General features: G+C 36.2%; 4 protein-coding genes across 4 annotated transcripts; 3 read left to right on the forward strand and 1 right to left on the reverse strand.

Moving 5' to 3' along the window:
- Positions 1-567: 567 nt before the first annotated feature.
- On the reverse strand, positions 568-4,171 carry LOC114718418 (mediator of RNA polymerase II transcription subunit 18). The gene is made up of 6 exons (XM_028903716.1): positions 3,937-4,171; positions 3,225-3,267; positions 2,784-2,883; positions 2,192-2,249; positions 1,740-2,096; positions 568-992 (listed from the first exon to the last, which is right to left on the reverse strand). Exons 2-6 carry the CDS (start codon positions 3,258-3,260, stop codon positions 890-892), a joined length of 654 nt encoding a protein of 217 aa, XP_028759549.1. The 5' UTR covers positions 3,261-3,267; positions 3,937-4,171; the 3' UTR covers positions 568-889.
- Positions 4,172-5,606: 1,435 nt separating this feature from the next.
- On the forward strand, positions 5,607-7,163 carry LOC114718565 (probable xyloglucan galactosyltransferase GT12). The gene has a single exon (XM_028903922.1). It carries the CDS (start codon positions 5,607-5,609, stop codon positions 7,161-7,163), a length of 1,557 nt encoding a protein of 518 aa, XP_028759755.1.
- Positions 7,164-9,340: 2,177 nt separating this feature from the next.
- On the forward strand, positions 9,341-20,007 carry LOC114718419 (phosphoglucan, water dikinase, chloroplastic). The gene is given in 18 exon segments (XM_028903717.1): positions 9,341-9,653; positions 10,089-10,701; positions 11,109-11,198; positions 11,284-11,415; positions 11,684-11,809; positions 11,900-12,078; positions 12,865-12,949; positions 13,533-13,694; positions 13,808-13,860; positions 14,711-14,919; positions 15,050-15,168; positions 15,502-15,572; positions 16,225-16,342; positions 16,842-16,994; positions 17,042-17,118; positions 17,230-17,380; positions 17,794-17,902; positions 18,652-20,007. Coding segments are annotated over 18 exon segments (3,552 nt in total). The 5' UTR covers positions 9,341-9,453; the 3' UTR covers positions 19,557-20,007.
- Positions 20,008-21,434: 1,427 nt separating this feature from the next.
- LOC114718423 (CRIB domain-containing protein RIC4) lies at positions 21,435-24,014 on the forward strand. The gene is made up of 3 exons (XM_028903725.1): positions 21,435-21,671; positions 21,787-21,960; positions 23,253-24,014. Exons 1-3 carry the CDS (start codon positions 21,557-21,559, stop codon positions 23,498-23,500), a joined length of 537 nt encoding a protein of 178 aa, XP_028759558.1. The 5' UTR covers positions 21,435-21,556; the 3' UTR covers positions 23,501-24,014.
- The last annotated feature ends 1,669 nt before the right edge of the window (positions 24,015-25,683 follow it).

A 25,683-nucleotide genomic window follows, 5' to 3' on the forward strand; every position in this document is an offset into this window, starting at 1 on the left:
TTTTTTTTTTTTTGGTGAAGATCATTTTAGTCTCATGCGCATAGAAGACCGTTCGGATGGGCTGGTTAGTCAAGTCAAAGCCAGACCAGGCCCACCACTATAGTCCGGGTAGTCCGCTAGACATGGAGTTGCATGGATTGGGCCGAACCAACCTAAAATTACCGTACATTTTACGTCTTTTTACATTATTTTTTTAATTAAAATAATATTGGGCTTAATTATTTCGAAGCGTACTCATTATAATGGCAGAAATCATAGCTTATTAGGCCATCCACTGTTCCATCATACCACAAATGCGATGCCCAAATAATCCATGGCAGCTTGAAGAAAACATTTGAAAACAAGTCGTTATTTTTTTTTATCATTTTCTTAATTAATGGTACGCAACTAGAATTTGAGCCATCATTTTATTTCAATCCTCACCCCGTTGAGTTTGCAAGTTCTATTCACTTTAGAAGTACATTTAAAACGCATACCGGACATCTTTCATTCCACATAATGCATCAAGGGCTTGTTTGGAGAGATAAAACTCTCCTCACATACTTATTTTGTATTCCGTAAATCATATTTAAAAAGTTACTTATAAGTTAACCCAAATAAGTCCTAAATCACTAGCCCAACTTGGTATCACCTGCATCAGCCCAACACAAGACCCTTCAGATGGTTCGAGCAGTCCATTTGAAGTGGTACCCGGCTAGCCACCGTTAGAGATGGAGCTGGATGGGTTGGGCCAAACCAAGGCTCCATCATTTGATAATAAATGAACACTTGAATATTGCAGTGGATGTCATATTTCCAATTCCAGCTATCAAAGCGAATACAAAATCCTATTTTATGATAGGCTCAAAAAAGTATCAGAGATAAAGGATGTTACAACAGAACAAGGAAGCTATAAGGCGGTACCCCCGCCATCAGACATAAGAGACGCAGCAGCTGCAGCGGCAGTAGGAACAACTCCGGTTGAAATGCCTGGTTTCGATAGATGGAGAAGCCTGAAATTTTCATGCCAAATGATTGGGCGCGTCAGTGATTAAATGAAAGGAAACATAAACCTTGATGAGCCATTCCAAATTTCATTTAAATTGCCAGTCCACTAGGATTGAAAAGACCCAATGACTAATTCTCAGCGCAAGGAAGACATCGGATAATCGTTTCTCAAAATTTGAATTCTCTGGCTTGTAAAATAGAGTTGCCCAAAAAATGAAAAATATCTCAGAAATAACAGAGAGAATAAAGAATGTGGGCGAAAAACTGGACCCCATGCACAAATTTCTTGTGCCACTCTCCCCGCTTCTCCCCCCTCCTTCCCTCTGTCTCTTCCCCTCTATTTAGAGACACTTCAACCTTAGAGGATAGAAGGCAAAGAAGGGGAATGAATAGCTTGGAAGGAACGTAAAATTACAAGGAAGGACATGCTTTCTAGGATTTTGAAAGATCAGTGAAACACCGTGCACTATCCTATATTTTTTCCTTGATAACTCCCGAACAAGTAAAAAGTTTCAGTGGAACCTCTTTTCTTCCCTTTTCCTCAACTATCCCCCATCAGTACACACCCTTAGTTTTATCAACAATTATGCAAAGAACATCAGCAAGCTATGGCAAGAATGAATGGAATGGCTTGGTTAAATCTCTACTACAATCCACGTGGTACCAGCCACAGCCACCATACATTGATAGGTAGCAGCTCTTCGTGAGTATAAAAAAAGGTGCAATTCAGAAGACAATAGAGGGATTCTTACGGTGCAAGGTATTCACAAAAGGATGACACAGCAGAAACAATTTCAGTATAGTTTTCCGAAGTAGCAGGGGCTGTTACTTCCACCAGCTGAATACCAGGTGTTACCGGCACAGCCTCATCAGTTGCATGCAGCTTCAGCATCTTATTGATTGATGACACAGTTACAGTGATTTGTGCACCCCTGTTGAAATGGAAAGCAAAGCCCACCCTCAATAATTCATGGTCTAACTTGTACCCCAGCGCATAAAACATTCGGAGTACATTCTTGCTTGCTTTGCTTTCCACCATTGTCCTGACCAGAACTGAAAGTTGCTCAGCACCAGCACCCCTCATGGCACCCCCTATATGTCTGACAGTCCTGCGCCAAGTCGTTATACAAGTAAAACATGCATAAACAGGCATAAAACAGAGGCCTAACAAGAGTAAATGGCTATAAAATTCATAATTTAGTACCATGATGGTTCAGCCTGTTCAAGATCACACAAGAGTCTAACCTCCGAAGCCACAGCTCCTGAAAAAGGTAAATCATAGAATCATGGTTCACCTGACAAACGCACAAAATTAATATTTCTCAATTTCATTTACATGTGTTATTGGACAAACATTTCTGACACAGCAGATGAAATGCCTTGAGAGAAAAAATCAAAATTCATGCAGCCATTCCACCAGAACTCTGGCCTAAACACTACAAGACCCTGAATCTTCATATTGTACAGCAAGAAAAAGGGGCACTGATTAACCAGATCAGTTTGCACTGTCCACAGCAAATAATTAAAGAAAAATATAATTACTGCTTCATCTGTCATTTCACTGCTGTGCTAGTTATGAGTATTTTCAAGGGCCACTTTGTAAGATATGTAAAGATATTGAAGAGCTTTGCTTTAATAATCAATCTTAGTTTATTCTAATGTTATTATCCTTTGCTCTAAGAAAATAACAGTTTCTTCTCCCTGAGTAATAAAATTTCAACTTTGTTCAGGAAAAAAGAAATGGAAACTCTGCGTGCCACGCATTATCATCATAACGGCGAAATAAAGAAGCTCACCAAGGTTGGGACCACTCTTAAGGCATATTTCATGGATCCTCAATCGCTCTTTATGAACACCACATAGACCTTGTAGGAGAATCTCGAGCGCCTCGACATGCTGCAAAAGATAACAATATATAAACTATATAGACTTGAAACACTTCTTGGCGTATGATAAACTTCCAGGGTGTCTACCAGTCCCGGAATCTTAAGATGTATTTCATGGATAAAGTTCAAATATGAAACACAAGCAATAATTGAGTAATCACAGTTTGCTTTGCCGGAAAGAATGGCACAAAATGGTCAAGACTCAAGATCTGTGATATCGTAGAAACAGGATCAAGAAGTTGCAACAGCAAGAGACAGACAAAGGTCGTCAATTTAATCCCACCAGAAGACCTCCCCAGTTGTTCAGAGAAAGCAACCAAACCAAAGAATAAAGTTGACTTAGGAACTAACCTGTGTTTCTATGATGCCCTGCACCACACACTCCATATAAAGTCTGTTTCACAACATCAAACGCCAAAAGATAAATTATTTATATGTTTACAAATTTATAACAAATCTGTAATGTACTAATTTAACTACTAAAAATCATAGGGTTCACCCTTTAGGCTTAGACAAATAAGAATGTTTTGTAAAGATGAAATTCTTCCCTTTTGATCCAAGAAGATGATGGTGGTGAATAAGCAAACAAACTAGCACGTTTTCTTCCCCTTCGGTCCTTTTAATTGGAAATAACTAATAGAATCTCCTAGCTTAAATGACAAACTTCCATCCTTCCTCGTCTAATGAGAAGAAAATCCAAGCAAATAGATGGACTTCCAATTTGGCCATTCACATTTTCGTTTCTCTCAATTTTAACGCCAAACATAACGTTCTGTCAAAATTAAGGTCTTTGTCTTCAAACGCCGGGTATGATTCTTCTGCATATTATCCAACACTCAGCAGGCAAGGCGCTCAAAAACGAACGGCTCTATCGCTCATTCTACCAACAGGTGTACTTTCCTTTCAACCATTTCTGTTTGTCGCTCTATTAGCTCAATCAAGTAACTTTGCTATGCGAGTGTCGTTTTACTTTGCATTAGATGAAGTTCATATGATGAGATCCTAGCCTCGAACAGGAAAGAACTATAATGGAGTTTATTAGTTAAAAAGAAAATATACTCACAGAGAGAATAGTGAGTTTCGAAGTTGGGAAAATGAAGTGACACAACAGCCCTGGCACGTTCCCAAAGAGAAAGTGATGCTGAGACCAAACTCCAAGTTGCCAGCCGCTACTTGCCTCTCTTTGATGTCAAATGTGGGCGTTCTACTCAGAGGAAGAGAGAATCGTTCTATTGGGAGGGATGCGAGAATAGAAGAACGTGCGCGAGAATAGAAGAGAGGAAGAAGATGCCGATTATCCTTCCGACTTCGGAGGAGGGATTGCGAGAAAGAAACCGCTGGTAGGAGGGTATTTCAGTCATTAGACACATTTCGCTTTTCCCAGAATCCTCGTCGTTTACGCGAGGAAGAGGAAGCTTCGAAATAATTGGGCTTTGTCCTTTTTGTATTTTTAAAATCAAGTCAACTTCATATCGGGCCATTTGGGATAAGCCCAATTAAACCCAACAAAGAATCTGGTCCAAAACACCCAAAAAACTAACAAAAAAACCAAAGCCACGCTCATCAAACGTGAACAAAAACATGCACGAACTAACAGGAGTTGGGTCTAGCAGAACGGGCTAGTCTCTCATAACGTGACGAATCAAGGTTCGAATTCTCACTGAGAGAGGTGCTCACATTTAGTGTCAAATAGTACTTTGAATAAGATTATCTCTAATAAGAGAATACTTATGTTTTAGCAAAACAAAAAAAAAGCACGAGACCAACTTCATAGGGTGAGGAATTATTGTAACCCTTAGGACGAGCGGTAGCACGTTTTTAAAAAAGACACATTAAACCAAATGCCCGAAATGTCATAGGGAAACAATAAGTTGCAAAATTTAATTAGAAATATAAAAAAATATAAATATAATGGAACCCGACATAAAAGACGAGAGGAAATAAGCCGTGGATGGAGAGTCGTTCACGAGCTGTGCCCCTTTTCGTATTCCACAGACAAATTCCATATATTAAAAGAAAATCAGATATATTAAAAGAGGATCATTATCATTAAATGCAATAATATCACATTTCTTACTACTACAAAAGGTCAACATAAATGACTTACAAATGACACAACATAAATTCATTTATTTTTAGTTACTCACCAGATTCTATGAACAGTTATTGTGGCTATTCTTCTTTTGTCTTTTAACTTTAATGCCTTCCTCCACCAGTTGTCATATTCTCCTTCATTGCATTGCATTCTTCAAGACAGGGTCAATTCCTATAACACGACCTCTTTTTCTTAGTCGTATCAAATCATGAAGATTCACACGAGTTGTTTCCTCAACCGGGGTTTCTGTTTCTCACCTCCTTTTTGCAGTATTTGAAAACAAAATTACAAGCAGGCCGGTTAATAAGATTTGAACCCCAACTTATCAAACATATTTGCCATATACGTGTATATATAAAGAAAATCACTAATCATATTAAATGCAATAAAACTATATATCATCATTCTTGCTATCAAATGTCAGCGTAAATGAGAAACTCATTAATGACACAACATAATAAAATTCCTTAATTTTTTCACTCACCAGATTCATTGAATAGTACGTTTATGGTTATTCCTTCTTTGTCTTTAATGGCTTCCTCCCTTTCAGCCAATATAAGACAGGGTCAATTCCTATATTCCCACTTCCCAGAACAGTCTCTCTTTCCAGTCCTCCCTCTCCCTAGCCACATCAAAAAATGAAGAAGATGATGGAGAAGTTGTTTGATAACTTGAGGTTCGTGTTTCTCACCTCCTTTGTACTATGTTTCTCGTTGTTCTTTTTGGATTACGTGGCTGTTCTTCATGGTCAAAGTGGGATCACTTTTTTGCTTATATCCGACCAAGCCGAACGGCCTAATCATCGTGTCACTCCTGTAAGTAATTCTGGTAAAACCATGAATTTCCCAGAAAAGAGCACCACTTCTTCTGACATATCAGACCCTGTTTCAACTAGTGGGGTCCCTGATACGCAAACAGATACTGTCACAGAAAACGAAAACCCCATAGGGATTGAGAAACAAGACTGGGATCCTTGTCGGGGCAAATATATCTATATGTATGATCTTCCCAGTAGGTTCAATGAGGATTTACTTAAAAGATGTCACACGCTCATGAAATGGATGGATATGTGTCCTTACATGACCAATTTAGGACTTGGACCAAAGATTACGCTGACAGAGAGATCAGAAGCAAAAGTTCTGTTGCTGAAGAATCGTTGGTATGCCACTAACCAATTCTCACTAGAAGTCATTTTTCATAACAAGATGAAGCATTACAGATGCTTAACCAAGAATTCCTCTCTGGCTTCTGCTGTACTTGTACCTTATTATGCTGGTCTTGATGTGGGTCAATATCTATGGGATACTAATGTTTCAGTAAGAGATGCTTCTCCAATACAACTCTCAAAGTGGCTTTCAAGAAGGCCTGAATGGAAGAGAATGTGGGGTAGGGACCATTTCCTTGTTGGAGGAAGAATTGGTTGGGATTTCAGAAGAAGAACAGAAGATGATTCTGATTGGGGAACAAAACTTATGTTTCTTCCACAATTTTCCAACATGACGTTTTTGCCTATAGAATCTGGCTCATATCCTAATGATTTTCCCATTCCATACCCGACTTACTTTCACCCTTTAAAGGACCATGAGGTTCTGAAATGGCAAAAGAGAATGAAGAAGGTGAAAAGACCCTACTTGTTTTCATTTGTAGGTGCTCCAAGGCCAAACTCAACACAGCTCATCAGAAAAGAGCTCATCAAGCAATGCCTTGAATCTTCCAAAACCTGCAAGTTTCTTGGCTGCTATGATGGTGATAGTAACCCATGTGAAGACCCTGTGAGTATTACTAAGGTGTTTCAGAGTTCACATTTTTGCTTGCAGCCTCCTGGAGATTCATTCACCAGAAGATCAACTTTTGACTCTATTTTAACAGGCTGTATTCCGGTGTTTTTTCATCCAAGTTCAGCTTATGACCAATATTTATGGCATTTGCCTAAGGCTGGGTCTACGTACTCTGTGTTCATCCCAGAAGAGGATGTGATAAAGAAGAGAGTGAAGATCAGTGATACTTTGTTGAGAGTTTCAAAGAGTGAAGTGATGGCTTTGAGAGAAGAGGTTATAAAGCTTATTCCCAGAATCATATATGGCCATCCAAAGTCTAGATTTGAGACCATTGAAGATGCATTTGATATAGCAGTAAAGGAAATTCTGACGAGAGTTGAGAAGCTGAGAAAAGAGATTTTTAATGTCAATATTTGAGTGAGATTTTAATTTCTCACAGCATAATCTCACATTAATCAGCAGGCTATATTTTTTCAAGTGAATTTGACCTTTCAGTTCAGCATCATCAGTTTTGTATATTACTTTAGTGATACATTACAATTTTACTCTCTATAATTAAATCAGATGGACGTTGATCGAGTTCTAGGATTCATGCTTTTATAATTTAAAAATAAATATATATTTGTAATGTAATTGATTTAAATATGAGTTTTTTTTTTTTTTTTGCGTGCCTTGTTCTGTTATGCTCCTGAAAATTGGAAAGCCATGATAGATAAATTAATTTTATATTAAAATTGAGTAAATAAATATTGCTCTTTTTTTTTTATTACGCCATCAATAAAGATTGCTTTGTTTTGATATCCACCAGCACCTATATTTTCACATGACACTGATGCCTAGAGATTTGAGACTATGGGTGGAGTGCAATACAAGTTGAAAACTGGAGAAGTGATTTTGGGCCTGTTTGGGTATCCCCAAACCGTGGTTTCAGAAGCACTTTTCCGCAAAACGAGATAATCTCCTCCACATATTTACTTCGTAATTCGTAAAAGCACTTCTGAAACCATGGTTTGGATTCTATCCAAACACACCCTTTGTAACTTTCGAGACATAGGACTTTTCCTGAATGAAAGGCATAATAAATTTTGAAACCCTATCAAATTATTCAACAACAGATGGCTTGAAGTCCACTAGAATGGAATATTTGTATTATTCATATTTTACTATAAGACTTTATAATAACTCGTGTAATTCTAAATATAAAATTTATTTTCTAATATAATTTATATTACAAAATAAATATTATATTATAGGCTAAAGTATATATTTGGTTCTTTAACTTTGTACAAAGTTTCAATTTGATTCTTTAACTTTAAAAAGCATACGTTTGGTCTTTTAATCCTAAAACTATTAGGCTTCAATGATATTTTTTTTTGTAACAATCATGAATATTTTCAAAATTAAACTTAATATGTTAGCATTTGAGAATATTTTATCAACATTTAAGATCTTAATGTTATCAATTTTTTGGAAAAAATTTAGGGTTAAAAGACTAAAAATATCTTTTTAAAGTTAAGGGATCAAATTAAAGTCTTATACAAAGTTATAGGACTAACTGTATCCTTTAGTTTATATTATACTCATCCGATCCTTAATATAAAACCCATCTACTAATTTGATTAAATTAAGGAGGTTATGTAAGTTAGTTAATTATAAGAAACATGAGATGTTTTTTCTAAAATACCATAATCATTTTTCTTAATATCCTCCTTTCTTCTTCTATTTGATTATGGTTAAGAGAGTATCTATAATGGTAATTTAGAAAAATTAATAAATATGAGAAATAGATTTTATATATAGAATCAAAATCAACTCAACAATTAGGTCTTATATTAATGACCAGAGAAGTATTTAGGACAAAAAGAGTAAATTTTGTATATGTCGCATGAAACTTAATGAATAAGATGAATTAAATAGTTAGTCAAAAAAAAAAAAAGATGCATTAAATCGATCTTACAAATAAATAATATAGATTTCTATGTTTTATATTGATATATTCATTATATATATTTATATTAATGATAAGTTGTAATAATTTTCTTGGAAAATTTAGTAAAAATAATCTATGTTTAAAAACTTAATTGGTTGAAATGATTTAAATTTGAGCATGTGCAATTGTAATTCGCAAGTACAACTTTTTTTTGCTGTTTTCAGTATTGATAATTGTTACACATAATTGATGATATATTACATGCAGTGGAAGAAAAATTACACTCACTTAAATTTAGGTCCTTTTAACTAATTTAGTTTTTAAATAAGACTTTTAACCAAATTTTCTAATTTTTTATTTTAGTCTTAAGAATTAATTGAGCTGAAATTTGTTTAATTGATTGGTAAAACCATAATTAGAAATATCTTTTCAGGTGAAGCTTTTTATTATATTTGTTATTTCGGGATATTTTTGCAGCTGCTGTATTTGGATCTTCCGGTTTCTGAAAATGTCACTGCATTACCACGTCGGCGTTGTCATCCCATGATGATTTATTAAGATCCCATTATAGGTTGGCCAAAAAAACAAAAAAAAATTAAGATCCCAATATAGCGTTTCGTTCAGCCGTTAAATTCTGATCCACGTGTTCATATATTTCGCTCCTCTGTCGTCATGAAAGCCCCCGCCTTCTCTTCTTCTCCGGACTCTCCTCTGTTCAGTCTTCATTATTACACACTCGCGCCTAGACTCATCCTTTGTATCTCTCTTTGAACAGTAATGGATTCTCTGCGTGCCTTGCACTGCTCTTCTTCTCCCCAGATCCACCTTTCACGGAAGCCATTCAGATTCCTTCATCGATGTAATAAAACTCCACTGCCTAGTGATTCCTTCTTATTCAGGCACCCCATTTCTATTTACTTCCACGGCCCCAAAAAAACCTTTCATAGAGCTATTTCTGCAGTCTCCACTGAAACTAGGTACTCTATGCTCACTTGTTTTTTGCATTTTTCTTGCTTCCTTTATTTTGTTGTGTTGTTTCTTGAATTTGCATTTGAGGGTAATCGAGGCTACGAATTCGAGGGAGTTGAAGTGTGTGGAAGCTTTTCAAGAAAAGGAAAATAAGGAAAAATTTCTGTAGCGTTCCCTTAATGGGGCTGGTCCGGCTGGATTTTTGGATCAAAAATCTGTGGTGTGGTGGCAAGGGAGGATAGAGTTAAAGCGAATTGCTGGTGATTTATTGGGAAATGATCGCTGTGTAGCAGTTCACCGATAAGGCGCTACTCTTTGTCCTTTAATTTTCCCCTATAAGAAAGTCACCTTTTCTATAACGGTATTGAATGTCCTGTTTTTCTGGCTTGAGAGTGCCCTTGGAATTTGATTTTTTTTCTTTAATGTTGTGATGCTTTTGATAGGGAAGAGGAAGCGATACTAAAGAAGGAAAAGATGAAAGCTTCCGGGCGTGGGAAAGTGAAACTGCATATTAGATTGGATCACCAAGTTCGATTTGGTGAGCATGTTGTGATTCTAGGATCAACTAAAGATCTGGGCTCATGGAAGAAAAGTGTACCAATGTCCTGGACGGAGAGTGGGTGGGTGTGTGACTTGGAGTTACGAGAAGGTAAAAATATTGAGTTTAAATTTGCGATTGTGAGGAAGGACGAAAGTTTAGCATGGGAAGATGGAGAGAACAGGGTTTTGAAACTCCCGAAAGGAGGTAAATTTAGTACTGTTGCTAGATGGAACTCCACAAAGGAGAATCTGGAGCTGCTTCCTTTGGGTCATAATGAGGGTGAAGAAGACGAGAGGAATTTGGTGGACGAAAAGTATGAAGAAATTGATGGTGATTCTGCTTTGGAGGAAGAGCCAAGTCCTTTTGTAGGGCAGTGGCAAGGTAAAGCTGCCTCTTTCATGCAATCCAATGAGCATCGCGACCGAGAAGCAGAAAGAAAATGGGACTTTACTGGTCTCGAAGGCCTGGCTCTGAAGTTGGTTGAAGGTGATCAGAAAGCAAGGAATTGGTGGAGAAGGTAATGCAATAATAATTTTTCTCTGCCAGAGTTTTCATTTGCAGGACTTCTTTGTTGTGGTATTCTCTTATTGGTAGAGTTGCATTGATATTAAGAACCTACAAGAAGTATAGATGCTGACATAGACACAATGACAATGACCAAATCTAAAGTGTTTAGGTGCTGTTTGAAATGTTGTATGTTTTCAATTCAAAGTGTTTGAACACGTGGATGTGGCTTCCTTTTTGAAGCTGCCCTAGCGTATTTCATACATGATTCTTTTATAACCATATGTTTTATGATTTTAGCACTACGGTCAGTACTTTGTGGAAGCAATTCTTTTTTTTTTTTTTGGGGGGGGGGGGGGGAGTGGTTGGAATATATCACTAACGGATTACAATGTCACTTATCTACGATTTTATTTTGAAGCTCGATGCTGTACGCGATATCATTGCTGAAGGTTTGCAAGGTGAACAACGATTGGAGGCTCTTATATACTCTGCTATCTATCTGAAGGTCTTCTTTGCTCCTTTATCTCTGTCTCTTCTTGATATCAATCCATACATGCCCTTCTTAGCCTCCATATGATTATCTTATGCAGTGGATAAACACAGGGCAAATTGCTTGTTTTGAAGATGGAGGCCACCACCGGCCAAATAGACATGCTGAAATCTCAAGGCTCATATTTCGTGAATTAGAGAGACATTCTAGTAGGAAAGATGTCTCACCGCAGGTAGTCCACTAATTTGTTTAACATGTGTGTAGAAGGTTAATTTTCTTCATATAAAAAATATGGTTGATTTTCTAGCTGGTTGCCTTTTCTCTGCTTATTCCAACCATTGAAACAGATGTTGATAGAACGCATTTGCCCTCATGAACTAAAATCACAACTTTAGTTCACTGGATAACTTTTGCCCAAAATCATTATGGATTGAATTGATAGTTTTAATAATGGCTGTCTTGCTCATAAAATTTCACATTAATTTGTGATTCATTTGCAGGAAATTCTAGTCATTCGGAAGATTCATCCATGTTTACCATCTTTCAAGGCAGAATTCACTGCCTCTGTACCTCTGACTCGAATTAGAGATATTGCTCACCGAAATGATATCCCTAAAGACATTAAGGTAATCCTTACTGAAGTATTTGGTTTGGTGCATCTATTTTTAGTATAGTTAGATAATGATTTTCTGTTTTATGATTTGTTTACACTCCAGCTTCATATTAAGCATACAATACAAAACAAGCTTCACAGAAATGCTGGCCCTGAAGATTTGGTTGCTACTGAAGCAATGCTTGCTAAAATTACAAAGAACCCTGGAGAGTTTAGTGAACCATTTGTTGAACAGTTCAAGATATTTCATCGTGAACTCAAAGATTTCTTTAATGCTGGCAGGTTTGACTTATAAGTCCTAAACTTTGTCATAAGCCTCATTCCACTCCTTATGTAAATTTAAGTTTGTTTCTTTTACGATGTAGTGGTCATCACTATTTTAGGCTTAAACCTTATTTTTGGATTGTTTTAACCTTTAACAGATTTTACTATCACCAAGTGGTTTTTGGACACACAAAAATTTACTCTACTTTAGTGAACTTTTAGTTCTTTTGTTTCTGTCAAATGTTAAGACGTGTTTATTGGTGGGACTTGCACGAGCTTCAGTTGCATGTTTTTCTATTTATTTTTATTTGTACTAAGAAATGCCAAGGAAGTGCTATTACTATTAACTGTTAGGCCCATAACATTAGAGGAGATATTATTGTCATCTCATGAAGATTGAGTTGTTTTATTTAATGTAGTGAAGTGGTCATGACTTAGAAATGAAATTTCAATCTATTTTATGAAATAAACTGAAAAATGAAAGTTTTCTCAACCCTATTAAGCAATATGTGAAACTTGTGATTATTTAATTTAAAGGTTTCATTGGGATTCTTGATAAAATTTGGTGGGAACAGTATTATATTAACTATCAGGAAATTAATCACACCTTTTCTCTGGATTTTGGAAGAGGAAAATGATGAAACTGAATGAATGTAATGGCAACAGAAAATAAAGTAAGGGAATAACTAATAACTCCTGTGTAGATATTCAAATTTTCTCGGCATGTAACTTATTGGTAGCCAGTAAATCATAAGTGTACTGATTAAGTATCTGCTTATGCATTATAATTTTGTCAATTTGCAGCCTTGCTGAACAGCTAGACTCCATCAGGGATTCTTTGGGCGAAAATGGTATTTTAGCTCTTAATTCTTTCTTGGAGTGCAAAAAGGTAATTTGATTAATATGGTATCCTTGTGTTTGTACTAACAAGCCATTTGTGGGATGATATGAAGATTTTTAAAGGCTGAGAAAAGAGAGTTACCCTCGTTAACTATGATTTGACCCTGAAATCTAGTTGCTTTAGTCTAAACCAGTCTACTGTTTTTCTTTTGCCTGCCCAATTTAAAGGAATATTAATAAGGGAAGGACACAGATATTATTTGAGCAATATGTCTCTGTGAATTAGCAGCTTATATAAAATGCTTAATCACTTTCTTGGGTGATATGTGATTTTTCAACCATTTGTCTCCTGCTCCCTCTTTCTGTTTTCTATCGTAATGCTTTTCCACAATAGATAGAAATGGAATAAGATTACAAGAATAACTTCTAAATTAAATTTGTTCCTGTCGAATGGAGGAAATAAGATGAAATCTGGTGGTTGTTTTCCAAACTATTGCTTGCATAGAAACTGTCGTTGCTTTGCCTTTCTAGGAGGAACAAGTACTGTTGATCCCCTTTATTTGATTTTGGTTTCCTAAATATGCCTTTCTCTTGCATCTATTGATAAGTGATTATGTATCATATATTTCCAGAATATGGATGCGGATTCAATTGATGTCAAGGGAGACCAAGGGATTACTCTGCTATTTAAAACCATGGAATCTTTGAATTCATTAAGAGAAATAATTGTAAAGGGTCTTGAAAGTGGCCTTAGGAATGATGCTCCTGATACTGCAATAGCTATGCGTCAAAAGGTGACAAGGATTCTATTAGATTATACCGCAAAAGCTTTTGAATGGATATTTATTCCATGCATGCTTGAACTTGCATTATTAATACCTTTTGATTCAAAATCTTCCATGTACAGTGGCGCCTCTGTGAGATTGGGCTAGAGGACTACTCATTTGTTCTTCTAAGCAGGTTAGTATATTCTTGGTATTTCTTTTCCTAATAGAAAGTTCATTTATTGGTAGGTGTTAACTTTTTCACAATATATATGTTAAGAGCACAGCATTCTGCTTAGTAAAGAATTCTTCTCAGCTAGTCTAACACTAGATGAATTGTTTGGGCCTTTTTCCGGAAATGTTGGGATGTCCATTCTATTTGGAGCAGTGCTTGTTGATTAATTTCTAAAGTTTCTGGCTGGAAGAAGCATCGGAAAACTTCATTCTGTATGCAGTTTATGCCAATATTTTGTGCATGTGGTGGAGTCGGATGTTCCTATTTTTATTAATTCAATCACTATCTTTTCATCTGCTGCGGGATAGAATACGTTTTTGGCTTCACTTTGTGGTATCATGCCATGGTTTCCATAGGGATCTTCTTATTAGATCTGCTGATGGATGAGAACACTACTTGCAGATTGCAGTGATGTCCTTTTTATTGTTGGTGCATTTTTTTTTTCCCCAAAGCAATATCTTGTTATGTGCTTTTGATACAGCCCTTCTTATTCTTTAGTGTTACCCATCCTTGGTTGACCAAAAAAATTGTAAAAGATGTAATTACTAATTACCTCGTATTAATATTTGGTCCATTTGCTGCATACAAGTCTTTAGAATATATTGTTAGGAGCACTGCTCCGCATATTTTGCCAGAAAAGGAACAAGTGAGTCGTGATATAGGATCTACTTTTATAACAAGTGTTTTTAAAACCTGTTAAAAAAATATCTTACTTCTGTACCTGTGTATCAAATTTTTCCTGTTGAAGTTTAGAGGTTTGCCAGATACATATATGATTATGGCAACGCATTCCATTATTCTTCTTTTTCAGGTTTCTCAATGTACTTGATGTTATGGGAGGTACTCGTTGGCTGGCCGCAAATGTGCAATCAAAGAATGTAAATGCTTGGAACGACCCACTTGGAGCCCTTATTATCGGAGTACACCAGCTGAAGTTATCTAGTTGGAAACCTGAAGAATGTGCTGCTATTGAAAATGAGCTCCTTGCTTGGAAGAAAAGAGGCCTTTCCGAAATGGAAGGTAGCTCCCCCCCTCCCCCAACCCTTTTTCTGGTGGTTGAAGCCTTGAATTTGGGTTTTGTTTTGTTAACTCAAATAGTCTCCTGCCGTTTCTCCATTCTGACTGTCCTTTCTGTTCTCCATTTTTGAAGGAAATGAAGATGGGAAAACAATTTGGGCATTGAGACTGAAGGCTACTCTTGATAGATCAAGACGGCTCACTAATGAATATACTGAAGAACTTTTGAAGATATTCCCTGAAAAAGTCCAGGTTAGAGTACATTTTTCTCTTCATGACCTCATACTTGTAACACCAAATTCTAAAATTGAGTTGAAGTTTTTAAAGGAGGATTGAACTTTATTTTCTTCTTCCAAGATAACAGTCTTTTAAATGCACTGACAAGTTTTGATGGTTTTGTTTCATTTTTGACGTCCCTTCTCACTAGAATAATGAGCATCTATACCATTAATGTGCATTACGCTGTTCTTCCACTAACTAATTAACAGTTTATCTTGACTGTTTGAATTTTTTACAAAACGCAATTGTTCCTCTTCTGATGCATATATCTTGGAGTGTACTGAAATGTCACATGAACTGTTCCAGGTGCTAGGAAAAGCCCTAGGAATCCCTGAAAACAGTGTAAGAACATATACTGAAGCTGAGGTTCGCGCAAGGTATGGTTATTTGTTTGCTTCACATTTTTGTAACCAGAAAATTCTGGTGAGTTAAAAGCTTTTGTGCCTTTCAGGGGCATCTGTGATTTCCTTTAATTTTCTTCTTCCTTAACTGTAAAGTTCAGCGAGCCTAATTTTTCCCCCTGTGATGCATGAAGATATTTAAGGTGCTGTTTGGTAAGAGAGGTAATGATTGAGATTGGGATTGAAAATCCATTAAAAAAGTATCTAATATGAGTAATTGCTTATTACTTGGGATTGATCAAACTTGTATAGGTGGGATTGAGGAATACCACAGAGGGAAATGGTATTCTCCAATCCCACTCGCTCATATTAAATACTGTTTTAATGTGTTTTATCAATCACAATCTCAATCCTTACCTATAATTCTCAATGCTTCATACCAAAGGGGACCTAAATGTTTCAAAAATCGTACTCATCTTTTTAGCTAGAAACCCTATTGAAATATGTGAAGTATTGACGGAATAAAAGCAAAGTTGCATGGTTCCCCATCATATTCGTGGAAAAAGTTGAAAGAATAAAGAAAAAGGCTTCATAAAGCCTGAAAGGAGCTGCATTGTTATGACTTATAAAGAGTGCAACTGTTAGGAACCTGGTAGATTGTCTGACTTTTTTCCTTTGGAAACCTTAGTGTGATTTTTCAGGTTTCAAAGTTGTGTACTCTTCTTCTAAAAGCTGTGAGAAGTACGCTTGGTTCTCAAGGTTGGGATGTTCTTGTACCTGGAAATGCTTTGGGAACATTGATTCAGGTACTCTTAAGTTGTATCAAGTAATGTTGCCTCTAATTTTCTTATACTGTTGTTTCTATCTACGCACCAGTCAGTTTTAATACTTGAATTTCATGGATTGGAATTGCAAGAAATGATACATTCCAGGCGCTTGCTCCTCTATTCAGCCTTGGACCTCTTGATTGCGGACTGTTTTCTGGAATGTATTATCTTCTGCAATTCATATGTTTGCGTGAGAAAAATTATAATTTTTTTTTAATATTCGGAAATTAGTAGCTGTTCATTCTTGTATTTGATGCCTGCAACAAAGGAAAGGAAAATAGCCAAGAGAATTGATGCGCTTGCTGCCTAAAATTCTCGTGATAACCCATCTTCTGCTTACTGTTTGCAATTCCTTGATCATAGAAATAACAAGAAAATCTAGTGTTGGCAAAAACTTTTTGCTCTTGAATGTTGTGTCTCTCATGTTTATTTCAAAAGGTGTGGCTGAATTACATGAATCTGGGTTTCTTTGACTTAGGTTGAAAGAATTATCCCTGGGTCATTACCACCATCAACAGAAGGACCTGTTATCCTTGTAGTTGACAAAGCTGATGGTGATGAAGAGGTTTGCTGGCTTTAGGCTATTAGGTTTAACTTCTCAAACATTCTTAAACATTCACTTCCTAATGAGGTTTATATTATATTTACGTCTTTGACATCTATAAATTCTTGCTACAGGAAAAGGTGGTTTTTGTCACGTGTGAGGATGAAGAAAAAGTTGCTGATATGCATAAACTTCTGGGCACACGTGTGAGGTTGTATTACTGTAATGTGAACTCATTTTCAAAACTCATATCTCTCGCTAACTATAACTCCTTTAATCCTATGATGTTTTTCACCTTTGTTTGTATTGCTGAACTCTTTAGGTTGGAAGCATCCACTGCAGGCGTTAGTCTCAAGCCATCACCATCGGTTGATACAGGTGGAAGCTCTTTTGCTGAAAGTGCTTCTGATGACGTTTTTCCCAGAACTGAAATTCCTTCATTGTCTGCTGGCAGATTCTCCTATGCTAATCAGGTAGAGAATATATTTGCTTTTTCTGATATGTTCTGAGTTGACTTTATTCCTTCTTCCGACATATTCTAAGTTGACTTTGGAGGTGATAATTGATTTATGATTAGTGTGTTTTTAACGGTAGATTTGGTTTCTACATGGTAGAAATAAAAACTAATTTCTCTAATTAAGAGAAATATTAGATCAAGGTGGTGCCTTTGATAAGTTCCTTAGCAAAAACCTGCTACATTTGGTAGCAATCATGTTCTCTATTTGCTTGGTCTTCTTCGTTTTTAAAATTCCATCGCTTGATCTTCACATCTAGATTATTTATTTATAGCATTTTTTGTTTTTTCCTCATATTTCCATAGTTACGATCACTTTCGATTATTTTTTTATTGAGCTTGCGGTTCAATAATTGCTGTACACATCTCTAGGGTGTTTCTACTGGAATTATCCTGCTTCCAGATGCAGAGACACAGACTTCTGGTGCAAAGGCTGCAGCTTGTGGTCGCTTGTCTTCTTTATCAAGAATTTCTGATAAAGGTATGAAGAAGTAGCTTAATAATTAAACTTTTGGGAAACTAAGCCCTAAACCTTAGATTTTGACCGCTTAAATCCTTACCCTTCCAACTTACTTTGCTAACAGTTCCTTTTGTATTTTTCAAAACAAAATCTCATAACTTAATTATAAACTTATAAATTGGTTTGAAGTTCAAATGGGTATGTTTGGTGAAGTTCACGGAAGACCAATAAACATTAAACATTGGGAAAAGAACTGGCACGGAAAAATAAAGCACCTTGTACAACTCTCTGAATTTCGTAAAAAGAAAAATGGTTAACGCTATTTTAAATTATGGAAATACTTCTAACTGGGGTTGTTTGGAAAACCCCACAATCAATTAAAAATAGTTTTTGTGTTTTACGAGACAAAACTCTTTTTATTATTTATCCCATGCAATACAGAATCACTTAAAATAAGCTAATCCATCCACACTTGCCTCGTTGACTAAGCATTCACTTGTTTCCGTAATTTCTGTATATTCATGTTGACCTATTTGTTAACTGAATTTGTCCCTTCCATAATCTATTAAGCTCAGGAGAACTTGAAGTATGGTGGCTGATAATGTTAAGTACATAATTTTTATGAAGCATATGCAAAATTGTTTTATTAGCGATCTGCAAATATATCCACACTAATATAATTACCAGTCATGCGCTTTCACAAATTATATTATTTGTCAACTCTTCCTCAATGTGCGTAGACTTCTGAAATTCTGATTCTGGTGTTACAGTTTATAGTGATCAAGGAGTGCCAGCGTCTTTTCAAGTACCTTCCGGGGCAGTTATTCCTTTTGGCTCCATGGAATTGGCACTGGAGCAGAGCAAGTCCGTGGAAACATTTAGTTCTATGCTGGAAAAGATAGAGACAGCAAAATTGGATGATGGTGAACTCGATACGTTATGCCATCAACTCCAGGCACTGATCTCTTCTCTGCAGCCTCCAAAAGATATTATTGAAAGCATTAGAAGGATATTTCCGGACAGCGCACGTTTAATTGTTCGTTCGAGTGCCAATGTTGAGGACTTGGCCGGCATGTCAGCAGCTGGACTCTATGAATCAATACCCAATGTTAGTCCTTCCAATCCAACAGTTTTTGCTGCTGCAGTTAGCCAGGTTTGGGCTTCATTGTACACAAGAAGGGCAATCTTAAGCCGTCGTGCTGCTGGTGTGCCTCAGAAAGAAGCTGCAATGGCAGTTCTGGTCCAAGAGATGCTTTCACCAGATTTATCTTTTGTATTACATACCTTCGGCACAACAAACCAGGATCATAATTATGTAGAGGCAGAGATTGCTTCTGGCCTTGGTGAAACTCTGGCTTCTGGGACCCGGGGAACCCCATGGCGTGTCTCATCTGGGAAATTTAATGGGCTAGTGCAAACACTAGCATTCGCAAACTTTAGCGAGGAATTGCTTGTACGTGGGGCAGGACCTGCAGATGGGGAGGTTATCCGTCTGACCGTGGATTATAGCAAAAAACCATTGACGGTTGACCCAGTTTTCCGCCGACAAGTAGGTCAACGTCTTTGTGCGGTGGGGTTTTTCCTTGAAAGGAAGTTCGGTTGCCCACAAGATGTGGAAGGATGTCTTGTTGGAAAAGATATATATATTGTCCAAACACGGCCACAGCCCCATTAATACATCTCTCTTCAACTCTATCTTTTGAGTGGCAGCCTCAAGTGTCATGAGATATAAAAGCATTCGCTGTTAGTTTGGACATCGCATCAGTTGATTTAGGGTTTATGGACCAGCTGCTGCACTCTTGGGTTCCATCACCTTGAAATATCAGACGTGCGAGAGGAAGTGCACAGTGGTATAACAGCATGTGATAGGAACGAAATCAGTCTGAAGGAAGTTGAAGAACTCATGGTGATAATGTGTTAGAACACTCGGGAGAGATCGAACATGGTGGGTCTGATGTGTAATAATTCGTCTAATAAGGATCAGAAATAATGGTAAACTATGACAAAAAGGAGTTGGAAATGCAATAAAGGGATCGGAATTTCATAGAGTTTAGCCGAGTAGAGTGCAAATATCACAATAGAGATTGATTTTCTAAATCTTATTCTTTTCCCCGTATTGCTTCTAATTCCTGGTTCTTGCGTTATTCAAATTTCCACTGGGTTTTCTGATCTCGAAGTACACTTCCCATCTATTTCATCTTCACCACAGATTTATAGTAAATATTTGGGATCTGACCATTCTTTTTTGACATTTGAATGATATTTTTATAAAACACTAAATCTGAACCATCTAACAATCTGAATTTGAAAAATTAGGTCACGAGATAAAACAAGCTTGAGCGTGCTTAATTCATTGCCAGTAGGTGCTGGATTGCTGGGGGGTTCTTCAAAGATTGATATCCGTAGGCTGATTCACTAGAAGAAAAAAACCATGGGCTGGGAATTTGAATAACAAATATGGTGTTTCTAGTCAAACATCAAACTGCAATTGATCCAAAAAAAGAGAAGCCACAACGTAGTTGAAGAGGGAAATCAGAAACGTGTCTTTCGTACAACTGTCTAGTTAACTTGGATTTTCATGATCAGTTAACCCTTCATCTCTAGATTTCCTTTGATCTCCTTCCAATGGCAGGTAATGTGTGCTTGTCACTCTGTTCTTTAGACGAAAAGTCTAATTTCTAATCTCAGAAATCATACTGTTCCATCAGATAACTTAATGGGAATCATGAACACTTAATGAGAGTTAAGAATAAAAATGTGAACACTTGATACTTTAGCTTATTCATGAATGTTCCCACAAACAACATTAGGAAGGTCAAAAGCATCAGACTTTGCTTGCCAGGACCCATGAAAGTTACTTGCGCTACCCAACTTGGGCACAAAGAAATACTCGACTCTCTTTTTGAATTTCATTTGCAGAACTCCCTTGTGATTTACTCTATGGCGTTTTATGGATGCAAGTTAAAGTCAGCGTCATCTATAGGTTCTCATTAAATTAAGATGACCTAATTAATTGAAGTTCAAACGACTAATTTAAACACCTAAAGGGATACTAAACTACCAAGAAGAAAATCAAGTACACGAGGATTAAACTTGAATGAAGTTTTTTTATTGCTTTTTCATTTCATATAATAATTTAAGGGGAAAAAAACTTGAAAATAAACCTTTAAAGAACTGCCTTTGAAAATGTCCTACTATTTTCCAGAAGAATCAGACATAATAGCATCTCTACACAACCATGCCTTGGCAGCCAAGTGATGCAGAGATTGGCGGAACCCATGTGGGAATATATAATAATTGTTTTGGGACCCATTTAGAGGAATAAAAGTAGGTTTAATCAGAGCTAAATACTAATGCATACTTAAAGCAGTCTTGAGTCTTGAGTCGCACAGTTTAACCAACTAACAACTCTAACACCCACTCCATTATGACATTTGTAGTATACTATTTCTCTCACATACCAAACTTGACTTCTCATATATTTCTTTAATTCTTCGTGTAAATCATTCTAGCTTGTCCATAAAGATAAACAGTGCCTGATATAATAGACCCCTCATAGGCGATAGCCTTCCCTTGTATAGGTAGGCTAAGCTAGGAGGTTATGATGCTTATTTGATTACATGCGCTCATCAATTGGAAGCTGATATACCTACAGTTTGGCTGGCTTTGAAGAAAATGCGAGGAAAAATGGGAAGATTCATGGTTCTGCCCTTCTCTTTTGGCTGTGCTTCTCATTCAAGTGTCGAGTTAGGCGCACCTAAAGCAGAATCAAAAGCCTCAACTGTTACCAGTAGTCTCTCTCTCTCTTTCTTTCTGGATTCTCTTTCTTTCTGTTTCTGTATGTTTCTTTTGGCATCAATTGGAGTATCTATCTATCTGTAATTCTGAGGTGTTTGATGTGTAAGGAAGAGAAGTGGGAGGAGGAGGAGGAGGAGGAGAGAGTTCATCAAATTCATCCAAAATGATCGTAAGGACGAACAAGTCTTCTTCGGGACTTCTGCATGCTCTTCCAAAGCCTAACATTGTTGGTGGCATTCAACACTTGATCAGAGGCATCAAGAGCTTGTCTCAGTTCTTCGGTGAGTTTATTTCTGATATTATCATTTTCCTTAATTCAAACGATGTTTTGACTATGATCTCGTCTAATAATAGAACTCACACGCATGGTAGGTGATTTTTGTTCTTCTTCTGAGATGTTTGGTTAAATTTTAAAGTTCTTGGCTTACTCAAAATTTGAAATTAATATGCCAATACAATTCGGATATATCATGAAGTTAAATTTTAGAATAGATTCGATTGACATGTGATCATCTATGAAAGTAAGTTCTTATGAGTAACTATTATTGATCTTGTAAAATTCTTTTGTGAGTTGATTTCTGATGTTACCATTTACTTTGTAAATGATGTTCTCATTGTGATGCGTTAAATGCTAAAATTCACGGCATTTTTTTAACTCTTCTTCTGAGATACTTGGTTGAATTTTGAAAGCCTTGGATTATTATGGCAATCCATTTCGGGGGTATTATAAAATTAAATCTTAAATTAATTTATGTGTGACCATCTATGATTGTCGTATTAAAGTGAGTTATTATGCACAACTATCATTGATCTCATGATCTGCCACCTTCCTCACGTGTTGCAGGTTCATGATACTTAATCGTTTTTGCTTATTAGCTGATAGTACTTCCCAAATCAACCATTTATTCAGTCAAAATGTAAATTTAATTATACATAAAATACAATATCCACTATTTTAGCATATCATGGTAAATATAAAGCTTTTGACCTTTTGTTAATAAAGCACAATCAAAGAAATAAAGTACATAATAAAGTATCATTTTTTATGGTCAAATTTCTCGATACATGCATACATATTCCAAAGTGGACATTGATATAACGTCAAGTAGCAATTTTTTCAACCTACATTGGAGCCTCTATGTTAGAGGAGTTTGACATAGAGGAGTTTGAATTTGAACACTAACCATTATTCGCGTCATGCTTCAGGTGTTAAGTGACTAGCATTTTCACTTTGGAATATTTGTTACTTGCTAAGTTCATCAAATAGTACCATCCATTTCTTCTGCTGAGCCAAATCACCATAAAGAATGAATCAATTAATGCAAATGTTATCCAAATAACGTGTGCTTTACTCAACTGCCTTAGTGTGAAGATAATGATTACTTTATATAAAAGAACAAACATTTTTGCCGGCATCTATATCTATGTTCAAATCATATCAGTTTATTTTTGGTCCAGAAAAACAATGGCATCAATTTATTTGGATAAGCTCTTTGCTTGATTGCAATTGGAAATGTGGTGTGTTTCATAAATTGAGCCTTTTTTTTTCCCCTTCCATTCTGTTGGACGTCAGTATATAAAGAAGAAACAGAGGATATGGAAGCAGAGATGGAAATTGGATATCCAACAGATGTGAAGCACTTGACACACATAGGACTTGATGGGTCTACCACAACAAATAATGACAAGGATTGGGACAATCTCAAGCCTCCTCCAGAGCTTCTGTCTCTCTCTTCAATCTCTTTCAAGCAGTTCGAGATAGCCATGGCTGCCCAAGCTCACCACCCTCTCATGAACGATCCCTCCTCAAAATTTGGTTAGCACATTCGTGACACTCATGGCATTCCTTCATTTTTTTTCCCCTCTCTGGTTGTAGATTAATGATGATGAAAGTTGGTGTTTGATGGCCATGTGTCTGGAGAGTTAACCTGCAAATTACACAAAATGATATTCTACATTTGTAATCTCTTTGAAAGCCAGAAATGGAGTTTGTAGATTCTCACGGGAATCTTGGAATTAACATTATCGCTGGGTCCATGCTGCCTCCGTACTCATCTTATCGCAGAAAATATTAGTTAGGGAAAAAAAAAAAAAAAGGGAAACGTCATTTCAGAAAACTTGTGGTTCATAAAATGAGAAACAACGACTTCAAACTTGGAAGGCCTTAAGCTTGAGGTTCCAAGAATAACTAAAAAGTTACTAAAGAGATTGCCCGATATGAAAAATTGGAAATTGGATAACTAGTTTAGAAAGCGAATATTGCTTAGTAAAAAGATCACCAAATCTGCCATCAAAACCTAAAACAAGCATCTACCGAAAAAGCGACAAATCCAAACCCCCCCCCCCAAAAAAAAAAAAAGAATTAACATTTCTACCAATGGAGGAACAAACTGCACTGTAATATATCGACCGAAGAATAGAGGAAGCAAAAGGATCCACAAACTAGAATCCACGAAATGAATAACAAACAGAAAAAAATGCCAGACGGAAGAAGTGGATGGGGTATAGAATGTAGGCATCATAGCGAGCCAAGAGCTGAGGGAAAACAGGGCAATGGCTTTCTGAGATGCCACTTTGTTCACTGTCAGATCCATCAACAATGGTGGGCGTCGACCTTCCGAGCAACTCATCGCCTGGCGGTCTTAGCCTACGGGTAGATCCTTTTCGATCTTCCCACTTGCCTAACCCTAGATATTTATAACACCCTTCCTTAGTTTCCAAGTGCCAATGATATCTATTTCGCCGGCCCAGCCTGTGAGTCCATAACTCAAGGCCCATTTTCCAGTTTAGTATTTGTGTTTTCCAACGGAACAACTGACTGCAGAGTATGCTTTGAAAAACTAAATAAATCCGATATGAGAAGCTGAAGTCCAATCAAATAGGTGAAAATGAAGCCTATATTATATTTGACAAAATATCAATTGTGTACTCCATTGCTTTCTACTTCTATCCTAATAATGCCTTCTTCTGTTATCTACTTGATTTGGTTGAATTTAGTAGGATTGTGACGGAAAAGAAGCATTGTGTGTAGATCTGATATTTTCTCTACTCAAGTCATTTGATTTGTTTTTTTTTTCCCATTTAAATTAGCATTTAGAAAATCCTTCTCGTAGAATCATCTGTTTCCTCACCGAGAGTTTTTTTTTTTAATATTTAATGGGATCTTTCTTTTTTGCCATGCTTAATGTGATTTAGATTGCATAGTTGATTTTGCCCAATCATATATAATTGTTTAGACAATTATATTGAAAATGACACGAGACACAAATGACCTATGCAGGAATCCATGCGGGAACGAAGTGGACAGCCAATAAAGCTGGAAATGAAAACAATATAAATGCCCAAAAAAAATATGGGGCTGTTTTTTTTGGGAGCAAATTAAATTCCACTAATCAATAAAAACAAATGAATACACTAATTTACACCAAAACCAAGGGGTTGCATTATTATTCAATAAAATTTAAACTATAATATTGTTCCATTGTATAAAATTAAAGGCCAATTGCTACTTTGCTCATTAATACTACCTCCGGTTTTAAATATAAAAGTTAGCTGACTAATTTGAATAGATTAAAAAAATAAGTTAAGTTGGTTATTTGTAATAAATATGTGTTGTCTTTCATAAATATTCCTGCTAATTAACTTTATTAGCTAGAACTATTATTATTAGAAAGAAAATCTTTAAAAAAATACATAAATATGAGAGACAAAATGGATTAAGGTCTTATAGTTAAGATCAAAATAAAAATCAAATAAGATCTTATATTAAGGACTGAAGGTAGTAGTAAAAAAAAAAATTCAGCATTATCACTTATCATTAATCAATAAAGCACTCGTGAACACACAGCGTGGTTTTAATATACTACATCTGGTCTTTAATATAAGAGTTATTTAACTAATTTGAGTAAATTAAGAAAATTATTTAAGTTAATTATTTATAATAAATAAGTATTATTTTTCCTAAAATGTCCTTGCTAATCAAGTGTATTGGCTAAAACTTTCAT

This window comes from Neltuma alba, unplaced genomic scaffold (assembly GCF_004799145.2).
Source record: "Neltuma alba isolate B1F8T4 unplaced genomic scaffold, ASM479914v2 tig00011850_pilon, whole genome shotgun sequence".
Lineage (NCBI taxonomy): Eukaryota > Viridiplantae > Streptophyta > Magnoliopsida > Fabales > Fabaceae > Neltuma > Neltuma alba.

Bases quoted from the DNA above. Each gene is read 5' to 3' on its own strand.
- LOC114718423 (XM_028903725.1), top strand. From the start codon at position 21,557: ATGCGAGGAAAAATGGGAAGATTCATGGTTCTGCCCTTCTCTTTTGGC. The intron at 21,672-21,786 runs GTAGTCTCTCTC...TTGATGTGTAAG, and splicing joins AAAAGCCTCAACTGTTACCA to GAAGAGAAGTGGGAGGAGGA. The intron at 21,961-23,252 runs GTGAGTTTATTT...GTTGGACGTCAG, and splicing joins GAGCTTGTCTCAGTTCTTCG to TATATAAAGAAGAAACAGAG.
- LOC114718565 (XM_028903922.1), top strand. From the start codon at position 5,607: ATGAAGAAGATGATGGAGAAGTTGTTTGATAACTTGAGGTTCGTGTTT.
- LOC114718418 (XM_028903716.1), bottom strand. From the start codon at position 3,260: ATGGAGTGTGTGGTGCAGGGCATCATAGAAACACAG. The intron at 2,250-2,783 runs GTGAGCTTCTTT...TACCTTTTTCAG, and splicing joins TAAGAGTGGTCCCAACCTTG to GAGCTGTGGCTTCGGAGGTT. The intron at 993-1,739 runs GTAAGAATCCCT...TGAAAATTTCAG, and splicing joins TTTTGTGAATACCTTGCACC to GCTTCTCCATCTATCGAAAC.